General features: G+C 47.4%; 2 protein-coding genes and 1 pseudogene across 3 annotated transcripts in view; all 3 read right to left on the bottom strand.

Moving 5' to 3' along the window:
* Positions 1-24,478, bottom strand: part of gry (trafficking protein particle complex subunit 11 gry) — a 374,318-nt gene that overhangs the window by 200,887 nt on the left and 148,953 nt on the right. For both annotated transcript variants that reach the window (XM_077655723.1, XM_077655724.1), the window contains exon 15: positions 3,952-4,013. In XM_077655723.1, coding sequence (XP_077511849.1) covers positions 3,952-4,013 — 62 coding nt within the window. The remainder of the gene's footprint in view (positions 1-3,951; positions 4,014-24,478) is intronic.
* LOC144119423 (uncharacterized) lies at positions 16,355-18,295 on the bottom strand. Its single transcript, XM_077652044.1, has 2 exons — positions 18,278-18,295; positions 16,355-17,078 (listed from the first exon to the last, which is right to left on the bottom strand). The coding sequence occupies exons 1-2, from the start codon at positions 18,293-18,295 to the stop codon at positions 16,458-16,460; spliced, it is 639 nt and encodes a 212-aa protein (XP_077508170.1). The 3' UTR covers positions 16,355-16,457.
* LOC144122157 (uncharacterized) lies at positions 22,216-24,167 on the bottom strand (annotated as a pseudogene).

The following is a 24,478-nucleotide window of genomic DNA, read 5'->3' as shown; positions in this document are numbered from 1 at the left end:
TATGCATGCGTACTCAGCGCGTCGGGCCGGTACACATTTGAATAAGTTGTACAAAGCACGAAGAAATTCCACGAGTTGCCAACCTGTTGCCTTGTGTTCGGTTTTGAAAGCCCTGTTCACAACATGAAGGCCGCAACTACCAAATATGATGGCCGTCACTGGATTCACAAAGTTTTTGTTTAGTCTCACGGAGAAATTTTATATTTGCATTTGGCCCAACCATTGAGATCTGAAGAATTTTTGATCAGGAGAGTCCATCTGAGGAAGTTTTAAAAGCGGATATCAATTCTTCCGCCCGCCCGCGCCCCGAAAGCATGACGTCAAGTAGCAAGTTTTCACGCTCTGCTCTGCATCCGACCAAAAGCGAACCAACACGCCCAGTCAATATTTTTGTGCAACTTTGTTTAACGATTCGTCAAACGCTACGACGAGGTGCGAGGCTTGGCTTACTTCCGACATGAGGTTCTCCTTGAAGAAAGGTGCGAGGCCATAGACAATAGTATATCCTACTTTGTCTTTGCCAAGCTGCATTTTCTTGGCTGTAGCTGATGACTGGAACATCAAAGGGAACAGAGAAGCCGATGCCGCAGCAACGTGGAGTGATGTGTGCGTCACAACAGCGTTGAGGCACCACATCACTTAAGCATTTATGACTAAGTCACGCTGAAAGATATCCTTTGTTGTACGATTGGGTTGGACGTCCGTCGCAGTAGTTGAACCAGTTGAAGGATGTGCAGAAACTGACGGCAATGGGCCGGCATTGGTCACAACGGTGGTCGGCGGTGTCAAAAATGAGTCTACAGAGGGTGCCCCGCTCTGGTAATGGCCAGTTGGTGCTTCTTACTTTCAGCGTGAATTGTCACCGCTCTTCTTCCCACGTTGCTGAGCGAAAACTGCTTTCTGCATAGCGCACAGTACGCTGCGTTCGGGTTACTTTCGACGGGCCTAATCCAGGCTGCAAACTCGCCATGTTTCGTGTTCGTCCAGTCCTGGACGTAAGTGCACTTGAAGGCCGTCATGCTTGACACGTTGCACAAAGCTTGCCTGCGGCACCACAGCAGTCATTAAAATGAAGTCGGTTCAGAACGGCGCAGCTAAGTACGGACAGAATTCGTTGCTTTGCTAGTGTTGGCAGCTCAAGAAAAGGCGGGAAACTATTTCCCTTTCTCCCAAAGCTGCGCCGCTTGCGTCGCGTGCGTGCACCCCCTCCGGCAGAAATGGACGCTTCCATCAAGGAGATGCGCAGGGAGGAAGGGTCCATTTAGGACCATCGCAAGTTCTCAGAATGTTTTCTGCCGGCTTGTTGGAGCTGTCCACTCGGAAACACAGAAAATAAGGGGAGGCAGCTGGCCGTCGAACAGCGCACGTGCGAACCATAGGAAGCGCGCGCTCTGCCGTCGGCCACAGCGTCGGGGAAGCACAGAAATGTGTCCGCTTTCGGCGTAGTACGCTTTGAAATTGGAAGCGCTGCCAGTGCCGCAAAGCTTTTTGCCGCCTTGCTGGGATGCTCCACTTGACAGCACAATGTTGGAGGCCAGCGGTCGCTAAGGAGAGGACGCTTAATGCCGCACTGGACAATCCGTGCAATGCAAGTCCGCATTGTTTACACGAGGCAGCATTATCGCGACTTTAGTTCCTTTTATGTAGAACTGCAGCTAATTTTCCCTGATATATGCACAAATCCCCTGAGTTTTCCCTGAGTTTTTCCATATTATCCAAATTCCCTGAGAATTCCCAGTTTTCACAGTTTTCCCGATTGGTAGACACCCTGTAACCTTTGCCTAAAGGGCACTCTAAAAAAAGATGGCACTAACAAGTGAGCTATTAATATGAAACATTAGCAAACTGTGTGCTCCAGGTTGTACTGCAGGCTGAGATGCATTTAGCATTTGAACATCTGTAAGAAATTGTTGCTGGACATGCGCTGTCAGTGTCATAATCATCATCATCATCAGCCTGCAGGGCAAAGGCCTCTCCCATGTTTCTCCAATTAACCCTGTCCTTTGACAGCTGCACCCATCCTATGCCTGCGAACTTCTTAATCTCATCTACCCACCTAACTTTCTGCCACCCCCTGCTAAGCTTACTTTTTCATGGAATCCACTCCGTTAACCCTTAAGGGCCAGCGGTTATCTTGCCTTCGCATCACATGCCCTGCCCAAGTCCATTTCTTCCTCTTGATTTCGACTAGGATGTCATTAACCCGCGTTTGTTCCCGCGTTGTCCTTAAGCTGAAACCTTTTAATTAGCCTCCACGTAGCTGCCCCGTAGGTGAGTACTGGTAAGATATAGCTGTTGTACACTTTTCTCTTGAGGCATATTGGTAGAGTGTCATTCATGATCTGAGAGAACCTGCCATATGCTCTCCACCCCATTCTTATCCTTCTAGTTATTTCCCTCTCATGATCCGGATCAGCTGTCACTACCTGCCCTAAGTATCCTTTTACCACTTCCAGCACCTCACTGCCAATTGTGAACTGCTGTTCCCTTGTAAGACTGTTGACATAACTTTGGTTTTCTGCATGCTAATTTTTAGACCCACCGTTCTGCTCTGCCTGTCTAACTCATTGATCGTGATTTGCAGTTCACCTCCTGAGTGACTCAGCAATGCAATGTCTTCAGCGAAGCGCAGGCTATTTAGGCATTCTCCATTAACTCTTATCCCCAACTGTTCCCAATTCAGGCCTCGGAATACCTCCTGTAAACATGCGGTGAACAGCATTGGCGAGATCATGTCTCCTTGCCTGATGCCCTTCCTTATTGGAATTTTATTGCTGACTTTATGGAGGACTACAGTAGCTGTGCAGTTGCTATATATAGCAACTGTATATATATATATATATATATATATATATATATATATATATATATATATATATATATATATATATATATATATATATATATATATATATATATATATATATATATATATATATATATATATATATATATATATATATATATATATATATATATATATATATATATATATATATATATATATATATATATATATATATATATATATATATATATATATGGGGTAGAGCTGTATGCTGCTTATATTCCTGTGGAAATTCTGAGTAAAACGAACTCGTGCTGACGTGACAGCACTGAACTGCAAGTGGAGCAGCCTGTGTGGCCCCCTCCCTTTCATGAGTGCACTTATTAATCCCACTACCAGTGCCTTCAAAAACACTAGCATGGAGTATGATGCAGAAGCCTAGCTGCATCACATTTATTCCCTCCATGGGGGAGGGAGCAATGAACAATTCACCATTGCTCTTCAGCTGCGCCAGCTGTCTGGCCACCTTAAGGGGAAGGTTAACGGCCCTCCCCGAATTTTCCCTGCCCCTCACGGTGAAAAAAATACCACAAAAAGCTGCCCCTTGGTTTTGATGCAGTTTTCCATCATCTGCTAAAGGCACAATTACCATATATCACTGAGAATACCATGCGAGCCCCAAAAGGGGACTAAAAAAAGGTTTGCTTGAAATATAAGTGGATGCACGCCAATGTCCACGGCAGCCAAAGCAGGAAGATGGGATGGGGTGGTACTGCAGTATGTGCGCAGCTCAGAACGCACAGTAGCAAAGCCGCCAGTTGGAGGCGGCACATGAAGATCAACGAAAACAAAACGGTGCACCTTCCTGCCATTTAAGCAGCACTGCTCCTGCAAGCTGGATGCTACCTGCCGCTCACCATCAGTGCAAGCGAGCTGGGTAAACAGGGTGCAGTTGAAATTTTCTTTAGCACAACCAATCTGCATAAGAATGAATAATTAAACACCAAGCTCCATGCATTCTGATGGGAATGGGCACTACCCTAGACCCCGCAAAAGTTTGGCTCTGTACATACACGCAGCAATGCACGAGAGGATGCAGTACCGCAGTACTAGACTGTCCTTGCTTTTTTAACACTTGACAAAGTAAGGCAAGAGCCCCGTACCTCAATGACATTGAAGACGCTGGTCTGGATTGAGCTCTTCTCCTCTTGCGTCCCAAGGATCCCTGGCAGCCACACAACGTCAAGGCTCTGATCCACTGACTACACTTGGCTGAGCTGGCTCACATCATCAGCAACACTGCTCTGCCCTTCCTGATGCTAAGAGGAGGGCTAGGCAGAAACATGTATTTAAAATTTTGAACCAAATCTCTCATAACTCAACCGAGTTCATTCAAAATCCTGGACAATTCGTACAATTTCTGTGGTCCATAATTTGCACTGTAAATTTTACTGGTGAATTCGAAGCGCCAGCTTGCACTGCCTCAGTTAACCCATGTACAACTTATTGCTTGGCTAGTTGATGCTTCATTCTCTTGGGTAAAACAAAGACGTTCACAAGTAAGTAAGACAGGACAACACGATAAACCAGACAAAGACAGAAAGTGTGTTGTCCTGTCTTTCTTAATTGGTAAACATCTTTACGCTGCACTAATTTTTACTGCCCATACATGCCGAAATTTCTGAAATTTGAGAAAATTAAAATATTCTTATATAAATTATTTATTTCACTTCACAATTCAGAATTATCTTTTTATTAGTGAAAATATTTTCCTTAACACTGACTTTTGAGCCGTTCTACAATGTTATATCCTCAGGCAAATTCGCTACCTGTTACATGTGGCAAAGCTTCAGACATTTGACATCAGCTTTAAAATCATATCTATCATCATGTGCAGTGGTTTCCTTATGGCAATATGCAAAAATTATTATTATTTTTTTCAGAATTACGATGTAGTCGATGGGTTGAATTTCAAAAATGGCATACAAAGGAGATTAGCGGATCTTTCTCGAAGCACACAACGCACAAAACTGAACACATACGACACAACCCTTGCACCAGAAAAGTTTACACCGCCTTAAACCTAGGCCAGCAGGTGCAAACTTTTGTACAATAAATTTTTAGAGATACTGAGCATAAAAGCGGCACCCTACATGTAGTCACTAGGTTGATTCGAAGCTATGGGGTGCTGAGCGGAAACACCAGAGTTTTCAACACAACCTACAGTGGACTTGTGGCAGAATTCAAGTTGAGACAAAAAGATTCACACTTATCCAGCTGATCGCCCCATTAAAACAATAACCTGATTCGATTCAATACACTCATATACGAATTTGAACACATCTACATGCAGCACGGAATAAAATTAATCTTCGACATCCACAGAAAAGAAATAGCTTAAAAACTGGAATATAGGTCTAACTTAAAAAAAAAAAAACAGCAGTGAAAAATCAACTCCCTTCTTATATACCGGTCATTGGTGGAAAAATTATGGGAGTATTGCAATAATGAGTGGATGAACAGTGTCCTGCAAAGAGACCAGGCCCTGGAAAGATGAAGGTTGTTCATATTTGCCTGATCTTAACAAATGGGGGGGGGGCAACAAACATCTGTTAGAGAGCTACTGCCCCATCTCAGTGACCTCAGCCCTAAACTGGTTGTTCAGCCACATTCTCCCTGCATGTCTACTCAGCTGGGCAGAGGATGAAAAAGTGTGAATGGCTTCTGATCAGGGCGCTGGACAATTTGTTTGCCATTGCCCCGGGCCATCCACTAATGCTGGCCTTTCCGGACATTTCTATACAAAATTCGTGCTGGAGTTTCTTCAGCAACCGCTAGCACTGCCTAGAGGCCATTGCTGCACTTACTGTGTAGGCAAGGTTGCTACTGCAGCCAGAATGGATGGAAAAATTGGTTCAAAAAACCCCGCCAGCATAACATGGAATTTGCAAGTGCCATGTGGAAAAGGGCACAAGTGAAAATGAGAGGCTGCAGAATTCAGGCAAGCATGAAAAATTTACTTGTGGCTTTTCCATACAATCTCTTAACACAATGCGACCTTGACAGTAATGGCGGAGCTACAGCGAGGTAAATGATCGTGAACTGTGTTAGGTTTTCAACTGTTCTTTCTAGATCGCTGCTCGCTGTTGTCAACAGCTGACTGAGTTTTGGACTGTGGCGTGAGTAAGGAGAGAGGTGCCTTAAAGTAACAATCATCATAGTCAAAGTTCGACAGAATCCTGTCTGGCGAGGGGGAACCATTGTGAATGAAACGTACACTCACCAAAGAAAAAAAAAATGGTTTTAAAACATGACGTTTCGGGACCCCTATGGGTCCCTTGTTCACAATGACGATGGACGGAATGGGCCGCTTCTTATATGCGCACTTGACAGCGCAGTGAATGGGCGCAGTTATCCGGGAGATTACCCTTCGTCCTGTTAATAACGTTATCCGTAGTCTGTATATAAAAAGAGTCTAAAACCAGTCGTGACGATAAAGGTTTCATTGTTTCATTTGCATGCTGCGAGAGGGTACTGGAAGAAGATGCATCACTGTCATCCCGGACGCCTTTTGAAACAGCTGATCTGTGCCACCTGCTGAAATTCTGTCTGCAGAACACATATTTCATTTTCAACAACAAATACTACAGGCAAGTCTTTGGCATTTAAAGCGGACAACTGGGCTAGTTGGTGATCTTTAGATTCAATGCTTAACGGAATAATGGCGCAGATCAAGTGACAGGACAGCAGGAGAGTACAAACACACAAACACACCTGCTGTCCTGTCACTTGATCTGCGCCATTATTCCGTTAAGCATGTCTGACGAACTTGCCCAGTCCTTTACGCTTCTTAGATTCAATGCACTTGGTAACTAGTGCTGGAGGTGCTGACAAGAATGTCTTGATAGTATTCTTTTCAGCTAAAACACACAAGCCTGTGCGATTGTCACAGAAGGAGGCTCTTGGCAGGGCCTCCTTTCCCAGTTTATCCAAAAGCGGTTGAAGCTCCTTCCTGTTAATGATCCGTTCAGAGTGGCCAAGTGCAAAGATGTAATTGATTTTCTCTCGAAAGAGGAGCTGTCTTCTGGGGCTAACTTTGCTTTTTCGACTGCCATCGAAAACATGTTTTATTCTATCGCTCACAGTGAAAATTTAATGACAGTGAAAGAGAGCATTGAATCTATAGGAACTGTGGACTTTCAAAACGATGCAGGTATTTCTTCGGGGGCATTTTTAAATGCTTTTAGAGTTTCACCTTTCTAGTACATTTGTAAATTTTGATGGCGGGATGTACGTTCATCGTGACGGTGTGTGCATCGGTTCTTGTGTCGCCCCCGCACTAAGTGAATTGTTTTTAGCCAGTTTGGCCACACGCATTGAAGCGTGCCTTGAAGACGACAAGATTTTAAAGACCTTTAGATATGCCGACGACTTCTTGGTAGTTGCAAAAACTATTCAGGATGATAGAAAGGATGTATTAGTTGAACGCACCTTGGAAGTTTTTAAGTGTTCTGCCTATGGTCTTAATTTCACTCATGAGATTTCTAAAGATGGCAGCCTACAGTTCCTGGATGTCTGGCTCTTTCTGAGTGACGCACGAGTTTGCTATATGTACCAGCCAAGGTCTAAAAAGATCTTTTGAATTTTAATTCGACCCATTCTAAATCGATCTTCTGAATTTTAATTCGGCCCATTCTAGATCACTAAAAAGAGGTATCGCTAAGATATGCCTTCGTGCTGCCCTAGACAGGTCCTGCTCACACAAGGTGAATGAGATTGTGCACCTGCAGGCAGATCGCATGACGAAGGCAGGCTTCCCTAGGGAACTCGTGACATCTGTCGCTGAAGGCCTGTTGAAAATGACAGCCTTTGCGAAACAGGCAACGACGAATGAGCTACAAGCTCATGAACGGGCTAGATGCGTGGCACTGCCTCATATCCACCAGCTCACACACCGCCTAAAGAAGGTGGCGCAGAAAGGCAAGGTCTGAGTAGAGCACACTGCACCCGATAAACTACGAAAAATGTGTAAAGCTGTTGATGTTACCTCAAAAAAGAAGAAGCCCCATTGCCCGATAAAACATCAAATGCCGTATGTGGCTTGTAGGACCAACGTGGTGTACAGAATTCCCTTGTCATGCGGGAATTGCTACATCGGCCAAACTGGCCGTTGTATCAATGTTCTGCTAATGGAGCACAAGCTGGCTGTCGAGGCATTATCAGGTGTGGGACACTTGGCGGCACAATGCAAACGTTGCAAGGATAAATGTGCTCCGAATTTATAATCAGACTAGGGTCATTTTTGCAAGTTCAGACCAGAAGGAACGCGAAATACTGGAAGCATTCCTCATTCACTTGGAACGACAGTCGTGCGTAAGAAACCCAACGTTATCTTTGTAATCCAAAGAATTACATTTCCTGAACGAGAAGGTGCCGTTGCACATGCGCTTTAGGGTGTGATCCGTTGCACATGTTTGCCTATATATTGAATGTCTCTGTCTGGAATAAAACCAGTTGATATCTAGCATTCGTGGTGTCCGTCGTTCTTCCTTCTGTCCTTGTCTTTAGCGCTAGTTACCATGTGCATTGAAGTCTTTGGCACGGCTATGGGTGCATCGATATCCATAACCTGCACTAATCTCGCGCTTGAATCTATTGAAAGTTCGGCCCTCCAATCGTTCCATACTCGTTCGAAGCTCTTCTTGTGGTATGTGGACGATTGTTTCTGTGCAATTCATCCCACGGACGCCAAACGATTTCCGGACCATCTAAATTCTTTTCAACCTACAGTTCAATTCACAATGGAAGAAGTCTCCGAAGAGATTGCTTTCCTTGATGTCGTTATCCTTCACACTTCTTATGGTTTTGCCACTACCGTTTTCCAAAAACCCACACATACTGGGACTTGGATTTTCAATCTGCCCACCCCATTGGCCACGAACGTTCCGTCGCGTCCACCCTATATAACTGTGCAGCTCGCCTTTGCTCCAGTCTCGGTCTGCGCTGTCCGGAGCAGAAAAAAGTCCCCGTCGACCTCGAGAATAGCTATCCCCGACAACTGCTGCAAAACGAACAACACCGCTCTCTGCAATCTGCCGAGCCCCGACTCATCAGAAACAGAAGCGCGCGAGCATTCCTTACGCCCAGGGAACAACTGAGGCTCTGGCACAAATATTTGCAAAATACGAAGTGCGCATTGCGCACGTGCCGTCCAGCAAGCTGAAACAACAGCTCTGTCATGTTCAAGGTCGTCTGGAGCGCCCACGTTACCCCGGAGTTGTGTACAAAATCCCCAGCAAAAACTGCGATGCATCATACATTCGCGAGTCAGGCGATTTTAAGAGAAGATTAAGAGAACACAAGAACGACGTCAGCAAATGCCGCACGTCATCGAAACCACTGGCAGAGCATGTTCAAGAAATAAAGCACACCATTGACTGGGAAAATGCCACAATCTTAGATACAATGAAACCTTTACCATCACGACTATGGTAGCTGTGCAGTTGATATAGATACCTTCCAGTGTTTTCACATAAGGGTCTTCTACATCCTGACTCCGTAGTGCCTGCATGACTGCACGAAAGAAACATTGAGCAAGATAAAGAAGGCCCAAATATGCCTAAGGAAATAAGGTCCTGCTGGTCACGCTCTTGTAAGCCATGTTTTTCCGGTGCGTGAATTCTCTCAAAAAGCAAAGATACAAAAGCCAGGGAATTAATCAAAGCTTTTTTTATTGCAAAGAAAGGAAGCATGTGCACCAACGACACGTCCATATCTTTGTATAAGGCTGAGAACAATTTTTTCACTCCTTCGCTATCATATCAACTTTGAAGATGATAGTATTCCTTGCATGTAAGATGGTACATATTTGTGCGTGTTGCCTTCAAGTAAATCAGTTGTGAGTGGCACTCCGTCCAGTCTTTCTGCCTTGTGTTGTGTCTGTTTTCGCGCCTGTAACCAAAGATGTACATTTACCAACTTGCCCAGCCAGACGTTCTATTAAGACTGCTTTTAGAATCTTTTTATATACAGACTATGGATAACGTTATTAACAGGACGAAGGGTAATCTCCCGGATAACTGCGCCCATTCACTGCGCTGTCAAGTGCGCATATAAAAAGCGGCCCATTCCGTCCATTGTCATTGTGAACAAGGGACCCGTAGGGGTCCCGAAACGTCATGTTTTAAAACCATTTTTTTTTGACGAGTGTACATTTCATTCACAGCAATCATCATCATCATCAGCAAGGCAATGTCATCAGCGAATCACAGATTATTTAGGTATTCTCCATTAACTTATCCCCAACTGTTCCCAATTCAGGCCTCGGAATACCTCCTGTAAACAGGCGGTGAATAGCATTGGTGAGATCCGAGTCTCCTTGCTTGACACCCTCCTTACTGGAATTTTATTGCTGACTTTATAGAGGACTATGGTAGCTGTGCAGTTGCTATAGATATCTTCCAGTATTTTCACATAAGGGTCTTTTACATCCTGATTCTGCACTGCCTGCATGACTGCTGAGGTTTCCACTGAGTCAAATGCTTTCTCGTAATCAATAAAGGCTACATATAGGGGTTGGTAATATTCTGGGCATTTCTCTACCACCTGTATGATAGTGCGAATATGGTCTATTGTGGAATACCCTTTACAAAACCCTGCCTGATCATTTGGTTGATTGAAGTCAAAGGTTGCCCTGCCTCTATTAGCGATTACCTTAGTAAATACCTTGAAGGCAACTTACAGCACAGTGACCGGGCTGTTATTTTTCATATCCTTGGCACCGCGATTATTATGAATTAGATAATGTTAGCATTTTTCCAAGCTTCTAGTACGGTCGAGGTGATAAGGCATTGCGTATACAGGGTGGCTAGTTTTTCTAGCTCAATGTCCCCTTCTTTCTTGAACAGATCTGCTGTTACCTGATCCCTATCAGCTGCTTTTCCCCTTTGCATTGCTCCTAGGGCTCTCTTTACTTCCTCTTTCGTTACTGGCGGGATGACGCATTGCTCTGTGCGAATGTCTCCCTCAGTAACGCTCCGATTACATTGGCTACTGTACAGATTTGTGTAGAACTCTTCGGCCACATTAACTATCTTATCCATATTACTATTTACATCTCCCTGCTTGTCTCTTAATGCATACATCAGGTTTGTAACTATGCCTAGTTTCTTCCTCACCGCTTTTAGGCTACCTCCGTTCTTTAGAGTATGCTCGATTCTCTCCAAAAAGGTATTCAGGAGCCGTAAATTATTTCTATCTGTGAACTCTACTAATAACTCTTCCCTGCTATTCCTAGAACCTATCCCATAGTCGCCTACCCCCTGGTCGCCAGCCTTGAAGTCGCCCATCAGTAAAGTGTACTGTGATTTTACTTTGTTCATTGCTGATACTACGTCATTCATAGACTGGGTCATTATGGCTGGATGTAGTCATGAAGGCCTGCACCACCTTCAGCTTGTACCTCCTATTGAGCCTAATTATGATAGCTGCCATGCTCTCGTTAATACTGTAAAGCTCTTCTACATTGCCAGCTAGATCCTGATTGATGAGGAATAACAAGATGATGAGAGTAACAAGTTGTTGACTAACTGCACAGACCAGAAGGCAGCCAGTGGATGATAGCAAATAAGGAGCAAGTATTTGTTGGAAATGCCAAGCGACGCAACACACCACGCAACATGTGCTGACAATATTCCCTGGATCATATTACCCCAAGGCTCTTAAGAATGACTCCTTGGGGCTGGTTGAGAGGTATAAAAAGTAAACTCAGAGCATTTCACTAGATAGGAGTTTCTCACTGTTTATAGTAAATAAAATGCACACTGGTTCGAAAGCTTTAAGAATACTTTTGTTTTACAGCTGCTTCAGTGTTCAGTGCTTAGTTGAGTAGGCACTGCCAAAAACTTTTGTGCAATATTTGTTTCAGGATACGTACTGAATACTGATCTCTAGTGACTACGCAGGTTTATATATTTTTTTATGATGCCATGGCAATTTTGCAGATTTTAAATGTACTGCAGTAGGCTGCAATTCACAATAACATGTGGTGTTTTCAAGGTATGTATGGCATTAACGGCTGCATCTGCTCGCATTGGGTGCACTAATGGGGATGGGGTAGGCCGTCACAGCGGTTGCACTATTAATGTCATACAGGGTGCTAATTTCGCTTACCGCAGCCCACAAATTGTTTTTCCAGTTTTACTGAACCACTTGAATGACACTGAATGGAACAATTTCCAAGGTATAATTTTTGGCTCATCAAAATGAAGAGCATGCTGTTAGGCCAATCTAAAGCTTGCCACTTTGTAGGCCCAAGCTTGGGTCTTTTCAAGGTGGCCTGCTTTTAATCTTGAAAACATCAACAGTGAAGACTCCATGGAACTGATGGAATCCTGTACAGTAAGCTAGCCATTTCATTGTTTCATGTTCTCCAACAGTATTACACGTATTGTTTGCGAGCTGGCTACCATTGATGAAACTGTGGACATATTGCTCTTCCTGCACCTCTCAAGGATGCATATGTGCTGCGATAGAATTAAATGAGTCACTGCCAAGGTGCAAGGACAAGCATTTGTTCACCCTCAGAGACCCTGCATGCATAACAGCATGAAATACAACCCAAGAGGACCTGGCTAAACAATCGGCATAGTTTTTCTGAAGTATAAAAATAAGCATAGAAAATGCCTACCTCGCACAGTGAAGGCAGTGGGAGCAAATAAACTCAAGTGTACCACAGTGCATAAAGCATTTCTTTATCAGCATAAATTTTTGGGTGCTTGCAAATTAGGGGTGCGCAAATACAGCTGACGACCGATTTTTCGGACCCTCTAGGGACAGCAAAAATGACCGAAAAATCCAGCAGTCCGGAAAATCAAATTTCATTGAAAAAATCACAAACTTATTGCCATTAAGCTGGAGGAAGAGGTAAGTTGTGTTGCACATATTCTACAGCTCCTAATGACTAAATTTCGCCGCGCGACACGTGCACAGACGACGGGCGGCGACCGCTTTCACAAGCTCGGCCTGGCTGCGCTGCCCTCGGCATGTCGCCGATGAACGCACGGGTTGGGACAAAGTCTAAACGGGAAAGCGAACACGCCACTTGGCGGCGAGTGCGAATGAGGTCCGAAAAATCGAGCAGTCAGTTGCGGTGCGTCCGAAATTTTAGGTGCTCTTATACATTGGCTCTATGGGCCATGTCGCTGTGCCACGAAAAAGTCCGAATAATCAAGCATGTCCGAAAAATCAGGCGTCCGAATTTTCGGTCGTCGACTGTAATGGATTTTTTTGTTCGAAGCAAATTAAAAAATAACAGCAACTTTATTCGAATAATTTTGAAATTAATATTCTGAATACTTCTAGCACACAAAAAAGGTTGAACGGCACAAAAAACATTTTCAAAAAGAGGAATCTATGAAAAGGAAAATAGTTGAAGGAAGCTTTGTCACACTCTCTGATACGCTCGAGTTTCTACCAAAGGGGCCACTGGAAATCGGGGGAGTCGACCAACATGCAGTACTGATGTATCTGTGGGGTGTGAGAACTACAGTGAAGGCGTGTTACCATATTTACACGATAGTAAGTTGACCCCCCCCCACATCACATTCCTGAAAAAAAACAAAAAACTTGGAGGTCGTTTACGCTTGGCTTTTAATAATAGAACATGATAGCACTGTCCTGCGGCCTCCGCTTATCGCCAGCCGCTATCGGCTCCCACGTGCGGGAGTGCTCGTGGGCACATTCCAAAACGAAAATGTATTAGTCACTAGACTACTCGTCCACACTTGCGCCATCGTCCTCACTAGCTCTGCCGTCGTGATCGCTGCTACGGTCCCACAGCTCGTCGTTCTAACATTGTCGTGCAGGGAAATCCCGCACTTTCCAAACAGCCACATCCCGACGTCGACTGGAAGAGCTGAAAATTTTTCCTCACTGCCGCTGCCACACATGTATCACCCGTTGTGAACATCGAACTTGCAGCCCGGTGCGCAGTTCGTTTTTTCGGCGTAAAGAATGACAGACACTTTGAATGTAGTCGTGACCGAGCGCTGGTCGCTTACCGGATCCGGAGCACAAATGACAAATGACGGAGCACTACATTAAAGACTTTTGAAGCACGGCCGGCAGTACATAGTCAAATGCATCAGAGCCAAAGAGAAACTACGTGTGAGCTGCATCGGCTCTTCCATTGGCTACCGACACTTCGCGGCGCAGCTGCGGTTCCGAGTGGGGGTGCTGCCGCAATTGGAACAGCGGCCCTTCCATCAACTATCAATGCTCCCTCAAGCGCCGAGTGCACGGTTGAAAGCAAACAACAACAAAAAAAAACTTGAATGACGCCTATTAAGAGTAGAATGCGAATACGTTATCGGCTGCCGCCGCTTATCAGCAGATGCAGCCACGTGTGGGGAGTGCGCTGGTGCGGTTTGCTGCTTATCAACAGCCACCATAGGCCGCCTCGCGCGGGGTGGGGATGCCGGTTTTGCGTGTTGACTTAGCAGCTGCTCAAGGCCAGCACCAAGAGCAATGTGACGGAGCCACGCAGCAAAAATGCCACCACGCTGCAGCATGCCTGATACCTTGTTTGTCCCGCCCTTATTTAATGGTCCGAAACTTTGGTTTCGATTTTAAGTCGACCCCCCCCCCCCCCGCCACCCCCTTCGGATTTTCAAAATTTGAAAAATAGGTAGACTTAAAATTGTGTAAATACGGTAGTTTGAACTTCAAGGGATCAAAAAAATGTATGGACTGTTCGAAAGTTTGAACTATCAAATGACCCCGAAAAATTATCAAGGACGGCTCGCATTATGAAAAATTTATCCCGTTGCCTGATTTTTAGATGAAACAGCGTGGCAATGGCACTTTTTCATGTTTCCATCAATGCTTTACTGCATGCATACTATTAGGACTATCAAAGCAGAACTGCTCCGTTGCTTGATTTTTAGATGAAACAGCGTGGCAATGGCACTTTTTCATGTTTCCATCAATGCTTTACTGCGTGCATACTATTAGGACTATCAAAGCAGAACTGCTCTAAAATCATCCCACATGCGTCACACTAGTCATAAGCGGAACTGCTGAGGAGGCTTCACTGCACACAATGAGCTTGCAGTTTTGGTGCAGACAGAAGCGAAGGAAATGGCCCAGCGGTGCTCAGCTGGGTTAGGTTGGCTGGCTCATGCAGGCTAGTCAAGCTGCTCACTGCAGGCTGGTGCGAAGCTCAGAAAAGTGAAACCGAAACTAAGCGGCCAGAATGTTCTTGGAGACGAGGCAACTTGTTCGTCACTATGGCTGCACATGTCAGAGCTACGGGAGTGACACTACAACATGGCAGTTGGGTTTTGGGTAGGGCTGTTACGACGATCCCTTGCCAAGCGGGTCATATCTGGACAAGGCCTCCCTACGGGAGTTTGTTCGAATTAACCAATGAGGGCCCCGTAGCATCCAAATTAGAGAGTGTCTGATGCCATAGACTTACAAGGGCACTGGCCAGGACCGAGCCAATTATCCGGATTTCTGAATTAACAGGGGTAGAATTAATGAGCTTTTACTGTAATGTGTCCCCTTGTACGCATACGCTAAACTAGTATGCATGATTGTGTCCAATGAGAGATTCTACAGCATGTGTATAAGTGATCATTTGTGCTCTTTTGCTACAGACACCTATCGTTTGTTTTCAGCTGAAAAGCTTTATGTTAATGCCACTGCAATGTGCCAAAAATAGAGAGAGCAGCAACCTTCGTCAGGCTGCTAATTAGCATATTTTTGTTGTTTGCCCATTGTGAAACTGTCAAAGATGATATAAAGTGAAAAAATGCTCATCAGGACAATGCTTTGCTTTCAGTGGCCACCCATGGCTACAGAAAAAACAAATGCCCACCCTTGCAGCAACTGACAGGTGCTGACCATGGCATTTCTCCTAGCAGCATGGCCCAGGCCTTCTGACAAAGGAAGATATCACACAGGTGGGCACCTTTTTTTTTTGTGTCCAGTTGAAACAATGGGGCTCTTGCCCGAAATGAAACACATAGCACGCTTACTTAATTAAAGGGTGTCTGCTACTGGAACTGGACATTTCCCGTGAATTGTGAAATGAATTGAAATGAACTGAAATATGCCTTTCACAATTCATTCCTCCCGCGTTCGATAAAAGAGTGGAATCACCTTCCCGACGCTCTTGTATCTATTAGAGATAAACCTTGTTCAAAAATGCTTTTACAGCTCATTTTGGTGTCCCTAATTAAAAGCATATGCACTATTTATTACTTTTTTATTCTTATCGTCGTATGCTTGGATTCTTATAGTTATATTTTCAAGCAGGGTTCATGCTGGTGTATATGACAAAAATTCAAGGGTTTTCAAGGACTTTCAAGGCCCTGTGCGTGGATTTTCAAGGACCACATTCCCTGTTAGAAATCCAAATATGACAGATGTACAGGGGTAGACAGAGGCGTGAAATGATGAGAATTCACTGAAAAAGGGGATTGTCGCTGGAGCCAGCGTTTTAACAAAGAAACTTGTCTTCAGATAAAACGATGGCTCCAGCTATATTTCCTTTTTGACCACTTCTCATTATTGTGTGTTACACGGATGACCACTTTCAGTGTGTTAGATGATGCAAACATTTATTCACTAAAGAAGATCAGCCTAGCAAACACTCACTCAGTCCTTAGGTGGCCTCACTTTGCTTCTCCTGAATTTTTACGTCGATGTCCAAGATCTCCTGCTGCTTGCTCTTGGCAGTCTTCCTTAGGCTGTTTGACTTCATGATGCAAGTCAGGTCACTGGTTACCTCTGCTTTTTCTGCATATGAGTCTGCTGATGCTGTCAATTCTGCAACTGCGGCTTCTAGTTTCTTTTTCTTCCTTCTGAGAGTTTCAATCTCTTCATCAATGCAGCGTTTCTTCCGCTGTTTCGCATCTTCACGCTCCTGCTTTTTCTGTGTTTCCAAAAAGGCACGGTAATGGATCCTCGCAGAAGCCACAGATGCTCTCAATTCCTTTGTGATGGGCACATTGAAAATTCCACCTGCTACGTGTACAGCATCACAGATAATCCGCTGTGAAATGTGAGATACTTCTTTCATGTTCTCTACTGAAACCTGGCGATTCACACTGAATCCTCTCTCTACACTTGCTTGGCCATGACTAAGTGTAAGCAGCAGTTTTACAACCCTCCAAAGCTCTTCATATGCTGAGCCAACCTTTAAAAGTTCATAGAAAAACTTGTCAAGTGTAACGGGGGGTTTGTTACGAGGTACTGGGGCGACGGGAACGGCAACGGCAGCAGTCTGGGATCAGATCGGCAAAAGACACACAAGCGTAGCGCTGGCAAAAACTCTCGAGAACACTGTCACGTCGTCTTCGTCTTTTCAAATCATCAGACGCATCTTCTTCTTTAGCCTTACAATCACCCCGGGGACAAGAGGAGCCATCCTGGCGACTTAGGATGATGGCAAGACGGCGGGGTCGTAGTAGGGCTTGAGGCGCTGGACATGAACGGTCTCCCGTCCTCGGCGGCGGAGATCAGGAGACGGCGTGAGGGGTTCCACGATATAATTAACCGGAGAGGTGCGCTCCAGCACACGGTAGGGACCATGGTACTTCGCAAGAAATTTTGAGGAGAGACCGGGAGTTCCTGAAGGGATCCAGAGCCACACAAGTGCACCAGAAGTGTAGTTCGGTGGGGTTTGGTCTTGGTCGAGGCGGGAGCGCTGGCGATGCTGGGTGTCAGTGGTGAGTGACCGGGCAATTTGGTGGCAGGCTTCGGCGTGTTGCGCGGCGTCGGAAACAGGCCGATATTCGGATTCATCAGGGCGGTAAGGGAGGATAGTGTCGATAGTAGCAGAGGGTTGGCGGCCGTAAAGTAGGAAGAAAGGAGAGAATCTGGTGGTAGACTGCGTAGCGGTATTGTACGCATAAGTAACGTACGGAAGGACGAGATCCCAATTCGTGTGGTCAGAAGCGACGTACTTGGAGAGCATGTCTCCGAGTGTGCGGTTAAATCGCTCAGTGAGGCCATTGGTCTGCGGATGATAGGCGGTGGTAGTTCGGTGAATCGTGTTGCACTCTTTGAGAAGCGCCTTCACCACCTCAGATAAGAACACGCGGCCTCGGTCACTGAGCAGTTCATGAGGTGCACCGTGGCGAAGGATGAATCGGTGCAAAATGAAGGAGGCGACGTCCGTCGCTGTGGCAGCCGGAAGGGCAGCAGTTTCGGCATATCGTGTAAGGTGATCCACCGCTACTATAGCCCAACGGTTGCCGTCTGCAGTGTATGGAAGCGGACCGTATAAATCAATGCCAACGCGGTCGAACGGGCGTGGAGGGCATGGTAACGGCTGCAGCTCAGCAGCAGAACGATGGGGAGGTGTCTTGCGACGTTGGCAGGGAATGCATGCGCGCACGTACTTCATGATAAAGGTGTACATTCCGCGCCAGTAGTAGCGCAGCCGTATGCGGGTGTAGGTCTTGAAAACGCCCGCGTGACCGCTGTGGGGGGCACCATGGAAGCATGCGCATATCTCCGAGCGTAAGTGACGTGGAATAACGAGCAGCCACTTGCGACCTTCGGAGTTGTAGTTACGGCGATAAAGTAGGGTGTCACGGATCGCAAAATGGGCAGCTTGGCGGCGGAGCGCACGTGACGGTGAGGCAGCCGTCGGGTTGGCGAGAAAGTCGAGAAGGGAAGCGATCCAGGGATCCATGCGTTGCGCTGAAGGCATGTCGCTGAGGCGAAGCAAGGGCAGAGAAGCGTCGGAGGTGGAAAGGCTGGCGATCTCGGCTGGAAGGGGGCAGCGTGACAGTGCATCGGCGTCTTGATGCTTGCGGCCGGTGCGATACACGACGCGGATATCATATTCTTGCAAGCGAAGGGCCCACCTAGCGAGGCGGCCGGAGGGGTCTTTCAGGTTGCAAAGCCAACAGAGCGCATGGTGGTCGGTCACAACGTCAAAAGGGCGCCCATAAATGTACGGTCGAAACTTCGCGAGGGCCCATACAATCGCCAAACACTCTTTTTTCAGTTACGGAGTAGTTGCGTTCTGCTGGTGTGAGTGTGCGGCTAGCATAAGCAACGACGTATTCGTCAAAGCCAGGTTTTCGTTGGGCGAGGACAGCGCCGAGGCCAACACCGCTGGCGTCCGTGTGAACTTCGGTAGGAGCGGCCGAGTCGAAATGGCGCAGAATGGGCGGCGCCGTGAGGAGACGGCGCAAGGTGGTGTATGCGTCGTCGCACGCTGGAGACCACAGTGATAAATCCGCACTTCCAGACAGCAGTTGAGTCAAAGGCGCAGCAATGGACGCAAAGCTGCGAATAAACCGGCGGAAATATGAGCACAAACCCAGGAAGCTGCGCAGGTCTTTGATGGAGGTAGGTTTGGGAAAGTCAACCACAGCACGAAGTTTCGCTGGGTCGGGACTGACGCCCTGCTTAGAGACAACATGACCTAAGATGGTTAATTGACGAGCGGCAAAACGGCATTTTTTTAAGTTCAGCTGCAGGCCGGCGTCAGAGAGGCAGGTCAAGACGTGCTTCAAACGGGAGAGGTGGGTGTCAAAGTCCGGGGAAAAGACCACAATGTCGTCGAGGTAGCAAAGGCATGTCTTCCACTTAAGTCCGCGCAAAATGGTGTCCATCATCCTCTCAAAAGTCGCGGGGGCGTTACAAAGCCCGAAGGGCATCACCGTAAATTCATACAAGCCATCCGGTGTCACAAAGGCGGTTTTGGGGGCGATCGGCTTCTTTCATAGGAACTTGCCAGTACCCGGAACGCAAATCAAGAGATGAAAAGAGTTCGGCCCCTTGCAAAGAGTCCAGAGCGTCGTCTATGCGCGGGAGGGGATAGACATCTTTGCGCGTAATCTTATTAAGGCGGCGGTAATCTACACAGAAGCGTATGGAGCCATCCTTCTTTTTGACGAGCACCACAGGCGACGCCCATGGGCTGCTTGAGGGCTGAATGACGCCGCTCTGGAGCATCTTGTCGACTTGGTCTTCAATAACTTGGCGCTCGGCGACAGACACACGATAGGGACGTTGTCGCAGCGGTGCGTGGTCACCTGTGTCGATGGCATGGGTGACAGTGGAAGTTTGGCCCAAGGAACTTTGATGTGAGTCAAATGATGAGCGAAACTGATTAAGTAAAGTGAGAAGCTGTGCCCTTTGCGGCGCTGGAAGGTTGTCGTCGATGGAGCGAAGGAATGCTTCGGTTGAGGAGGGATCGGGCGCAGCAGTAGGTGGGCTGAGTGCGGCCATGGAGAGGTGCGGCGCGTCGTCCGTCTCTTCGCGGATGAGCAGAGACGCGAATGGTTGTACCGTGCCGAGACATTCACCTAGGCGCAAGGCGTTGGGGAACGAGAATGGGTTAGACACGAACAGTACGGAGAGGCCAGCGGATATAGTCAGTACAGCGTATGGCAGAGGCAGACACTTGCGGTGCAGAAAGATAGGGGACGGAGTGAAGAGGACAGTGTCGTCGCGAAGAGGGCCGCAAGAGAGGGGTACGAGGACTGAAGAGCAGGGAGGCAGGTCAATGTTTTCGGCAACTAGGACCTTAACACAGGCACCAGGAGGGGCAGTGTCCAAGACAGCTTCGGGCAGGTGAGAGAACTCGACTTCAGCTCGAGCACAATCGATGATAGCAGCATGGCGCGATAGGAAATCCCAGCCCAGGATAACAGCATGAGAACAGCAGGGCAGTACGACGAATTCGACGGCATAAATGGTCCCCTGGATTACAACGCGAGCGGTACACGCTGCTGACGGCTGGATGTTCTGAGCGCTGGCGGTGCGCAGTGAGAGTCCAGCAATTGGCGTCCTTACTTTTCTTAAAGAACTACACAGCTTTGCGTCCATGACGGAAACGGCAGCACCAGTGTCGACAAGCGCCATGACAGAAACGCCGTCGACGGAAATTTCAATGAGGTTAGCGGCTGACGGATGAGGCCTTTCGAAGTTCGTTGTGGACGCAGTTCTCGCCTCAGGAACTGCGGCGCCTAGTTTTCCTCCTGGTTAGCGGTGGGGCGACGTCGCATAGGCGAAATAGACCGGCGTCGTGGAGAAGAGGGCCGGCGGCTGGAGAGGGTAGAACGGTCCGGCGAGGAAGTACGACTTTGCGGCGACGCAGCTGGTACAGAGTACTGACTCGGTGGGGGCCAGTACCCAGGAGCTTGGGGAGGAATTTCCGCGTCCGGGAGACGACGGCGGCAATGCCGAGCTACATGACCTGGGAGACCACAAAAGAAGCAAATCGGCCGATTGTCCGTTGTGCGCCAGGAATCGCTGACCCTTGGAGTAGGTCGTCGGTAAGCCACTGGCCCTCGCAAATGCGCCGGAGGCGCACTATAGATTGGCGGCTGCGGTCTTGCTACGACATCGGCATATGTCACTGGAGCCGCGACAGGAGGCGGTCTCGCGACGGCTTCGGCATATGTGAGCGGAGCCGCCACAGGTTGTGGTCTGGCGACAACGTCAGCGTATGTCAGCGGAACCGTGACAGGTGGTGACGGATGAGCCGGTGGAAGAGCCTCAGCAACTTGCTCTTGAATTGTATGTCGGAGCGCTGGAGTCAGATATGATGGTCGGTCGTGAGCGCTCGGCAGAAAGGAAAGTTGACGTGCCACTTCTTCCCGCACGAAGTCTTTAATCTGCTGTAGCAGCGAGGGGTCAGGAGCAGGCGTGAGCCCAGCGAGCGACTCAACCTGCTGTGGCCGCTGGCGTGTCAGAATCCGCTGCTTGCGCAACTGCTCAAAGCTTTGACACAGCGTGACGACTTCAGCAACGGTACGCGAGTCGCGCGCTAGAAGCATCTGAAAAGCGTCGTCATCGATGCCTTTCAAGATGTGTTGGATCTTGTCGGCTTCCGACATACGAGCGTTGACCCGCTTGCACAAGTCGACGACATCTTCAATGTAGCTAGTGAAGCTTTCACTAGCCTGCTGAGATCGTTCACGCAATCGCTGTTCGGCTCGGAGTTGCCTGACAGCCGGTCGACCAAATACGTCTGCAAATTTAGTCTTAAAAATGGACCAGGTTTGAATATCTGCCTCATGGTTGCGATACCAGAGGTTAGCCACACCGGCGAGATAAAAGATGACGTTGTATAGCTTCGTCACATCGTCCCATTTGTTGTATACGCTCACCCGCTCGTACGATGTGAGCCAATCTTCCACATCGTTCTCGTCAGTCCCGCTGAAAATGGTCGGGTCCCGTTGACGAAGAGAGCCGGCACAGATGACAGCCTGGCCCACTTGTACGGCCTGGTGTTGGACATCCTCAGGCATCGTGCGCGCCGGGAGAGCACGACTACGGAGCTCCAGGGCCGATGTTTTTACCCGGCTCCTCCACCAAATGTAACGGGGGGTTTGTTACGAGGTACTGGGGCGACGGGAACGGCAACGGCAGCAGTCTGGGATCAGATCGGCAAAAGACACACAAGCGTAGCGCTGGCAAAAACTCTCGAGAACACTGTCACCTCGTCTTCGTCTTTTCAAATCATCAGACGCATCTTCTTCTTTAGCCTTACAGCGAGCTCCTTTCAAATAGCTGCAACTCATGTTTGCGCTCCTGTAGCAGCTCAATGAACTGTGCAAGCACAGTATCCTTTGAATGCTCATGGATTCGCTCTGCTGAAATGAGTGCATCCAGAACTTTCTTTAAGCCTTCCGCACACTCATCCGGCTTCGATGACATCTGCCTGGGGTCTAGTGAAGAGAGGCCTCTCACAATGGGATATCGCAGGGGGCTCTTCTCCAGGATCTTTTTTGTGACACTTAGAAGAAACTGCTTGCACTGCATGCGAAATTAAAATGCAGCTTTCACACTTACTTTGTGGTTTTTAAGAAGCTGCTCGGCTGTGTGACCAACATCTATCTTCTCGAGTGGCACATGGTTGTTTAAATCTTCAAAGTCAATCTTCAGGAGGCCAGTGATTCCCACTGATGAACAGAGAACGGAAGACTTGAGAAACTTTGTTAGCAGTTTTCTGACAATATTCTCAAGGTCCTTTGCCAAAAAGAACATAACTGGCTTATCTGTCTGAAAGTGTGTCAGAAATGGCTGGAGGGTCATTGCAATAGCAAGTGCAAACTAGAGCTTTGCTACCACTAGTGGGTCACAGCAAAAGTCACAAACATTCTGAAAAGAAGCACACCTGGGAAGGTTCACTTCCTTGCTTCTTGCCACTTCCACATACTTCTTGACGTCAGGCCAGAGAAGCAGAACCCGCTCTATCACTGCGACGTTCTCAATCCACCGATGTGCACAGAACTTCAGAGGAAACAGAGTTTGCCCAGTGACAGCTACAAAGTCTTCTCTCCGGGCAGGTGCATCAAGAAACAGCCTACACACACTTGAGAGTAAAATGTCCAAGCTCCATTTGCTTGCTGTAAGACCTGCCTCGTAGGCATTATGCACAGTGTGCAAGCTATAGCTGCCCAAGTCTAAGCATCTCACCTGATAGTTCTTCTGTAGGTGCTCCTGCAGGCCTCTGAATGCCTTGAGATTCACATTGGGTCCGTCCATTGATATTTGCACTATTTTATGTAACGGAAGTGGTTCTAAGGTGCCAAGCAGTTTTTCTTGCAGGTCTTCAGCCCTGGCATGGCCCATAAACACAGATGTGAAGTAGCGTACGGTGACCGACTGTGATGCATCCCAGTACCTTAGATGAACGTCCAGTTGCTTTTGCTGGCAATTCGCATTCGGAGACTCGTCGAACAAGACAACGTAGTAGTCGCTGTTCTCTATCTCCCGCCGCAAAGAGGTAAGAAAGAATGGCCTCAAACCATGGCACGCGATATACGAGCACTTCTGCTCACCGCATGTGAAAGATTGTGCCACCTCACTGTCTGGAAACATCCTCTTAAACAATTCATTCACCTGTGATGACGAATTATATGAATAGTGCGATGTTATAACCTTCAATGTCCACAAAATTTCTGCGTCTATCACAAGTTCATGCTTCTTGCATGCATCCATCAAGTTTGACGACTGCGATGGCGCTGGCTGTGGGTCATTCGCTTGACATTCAGATATGGTCAGGAAGCTCCTTATTATGCAGCTGCTCCCGGCGGCTTGTATGTGCTCTCTATGCTTTGCACTTTTTAGATGGCTTTTTACTGCCGACTCCCCCATGGCAGTGATGTCGAAACACTTACAGCAAAATTTGCATTTTGCCTTGTGCGGATTTGACATGTACGGCGCAAGCCACTCTCGGTAGTTGTCGTTGTTCAGCCACGACCTCTGAAATTTGCATTTTCCGGGCATTGTTTGCACGCACGTTGACTGGCACACACTACGCTGAAGATGCACAAAATGTCACGATACCGCCGTACACGTGCAATAAATCTCGCGATACAACCGCACATACACATCGCACAAAATGTCACGATGGAACCAGACACGCACGCATAAGCGTTACACGTGCACAAAACGTGACGATACAACCGCACACGCAAGCGATAAAGACACGAAATGTCACGACGGAACCGCACACGCATGCATAAGCGTTACACACGCACAAAACGTGACGATACAACCGCACACGCACGCATAAGCGTTACACGAGCACAAAACGTGTCGGTACAACCGCACACGCAAGCGCTAAACGCGCACAAAATACCACGTTTCGAGCGTGCAATCACACACACACAGCGGCGGCCATTTGTCTACTCCAATACACTGTAGCGC

The sequence above is a fragment of the Amblyomma americanum genome, chromosome 2, assembly GCF_052857255.1.
Source record: "Amblyomma americanum isolate KBUSLIRL-KWMA chromosome 2, ASM5285725v1, whole genome shotgun sequence".
Classification (NCBI taxonomy): Eukaryota; Metazoa; Arthropoda; class Arachnida; order Ixodida; family Ixodidae; genus Amblyomma; species Amblyomma americanum.
Note: the sequence above shows the minus strand (reverse complement) of the source record. Positions and strands in the feature narration are given on the sequence as shown.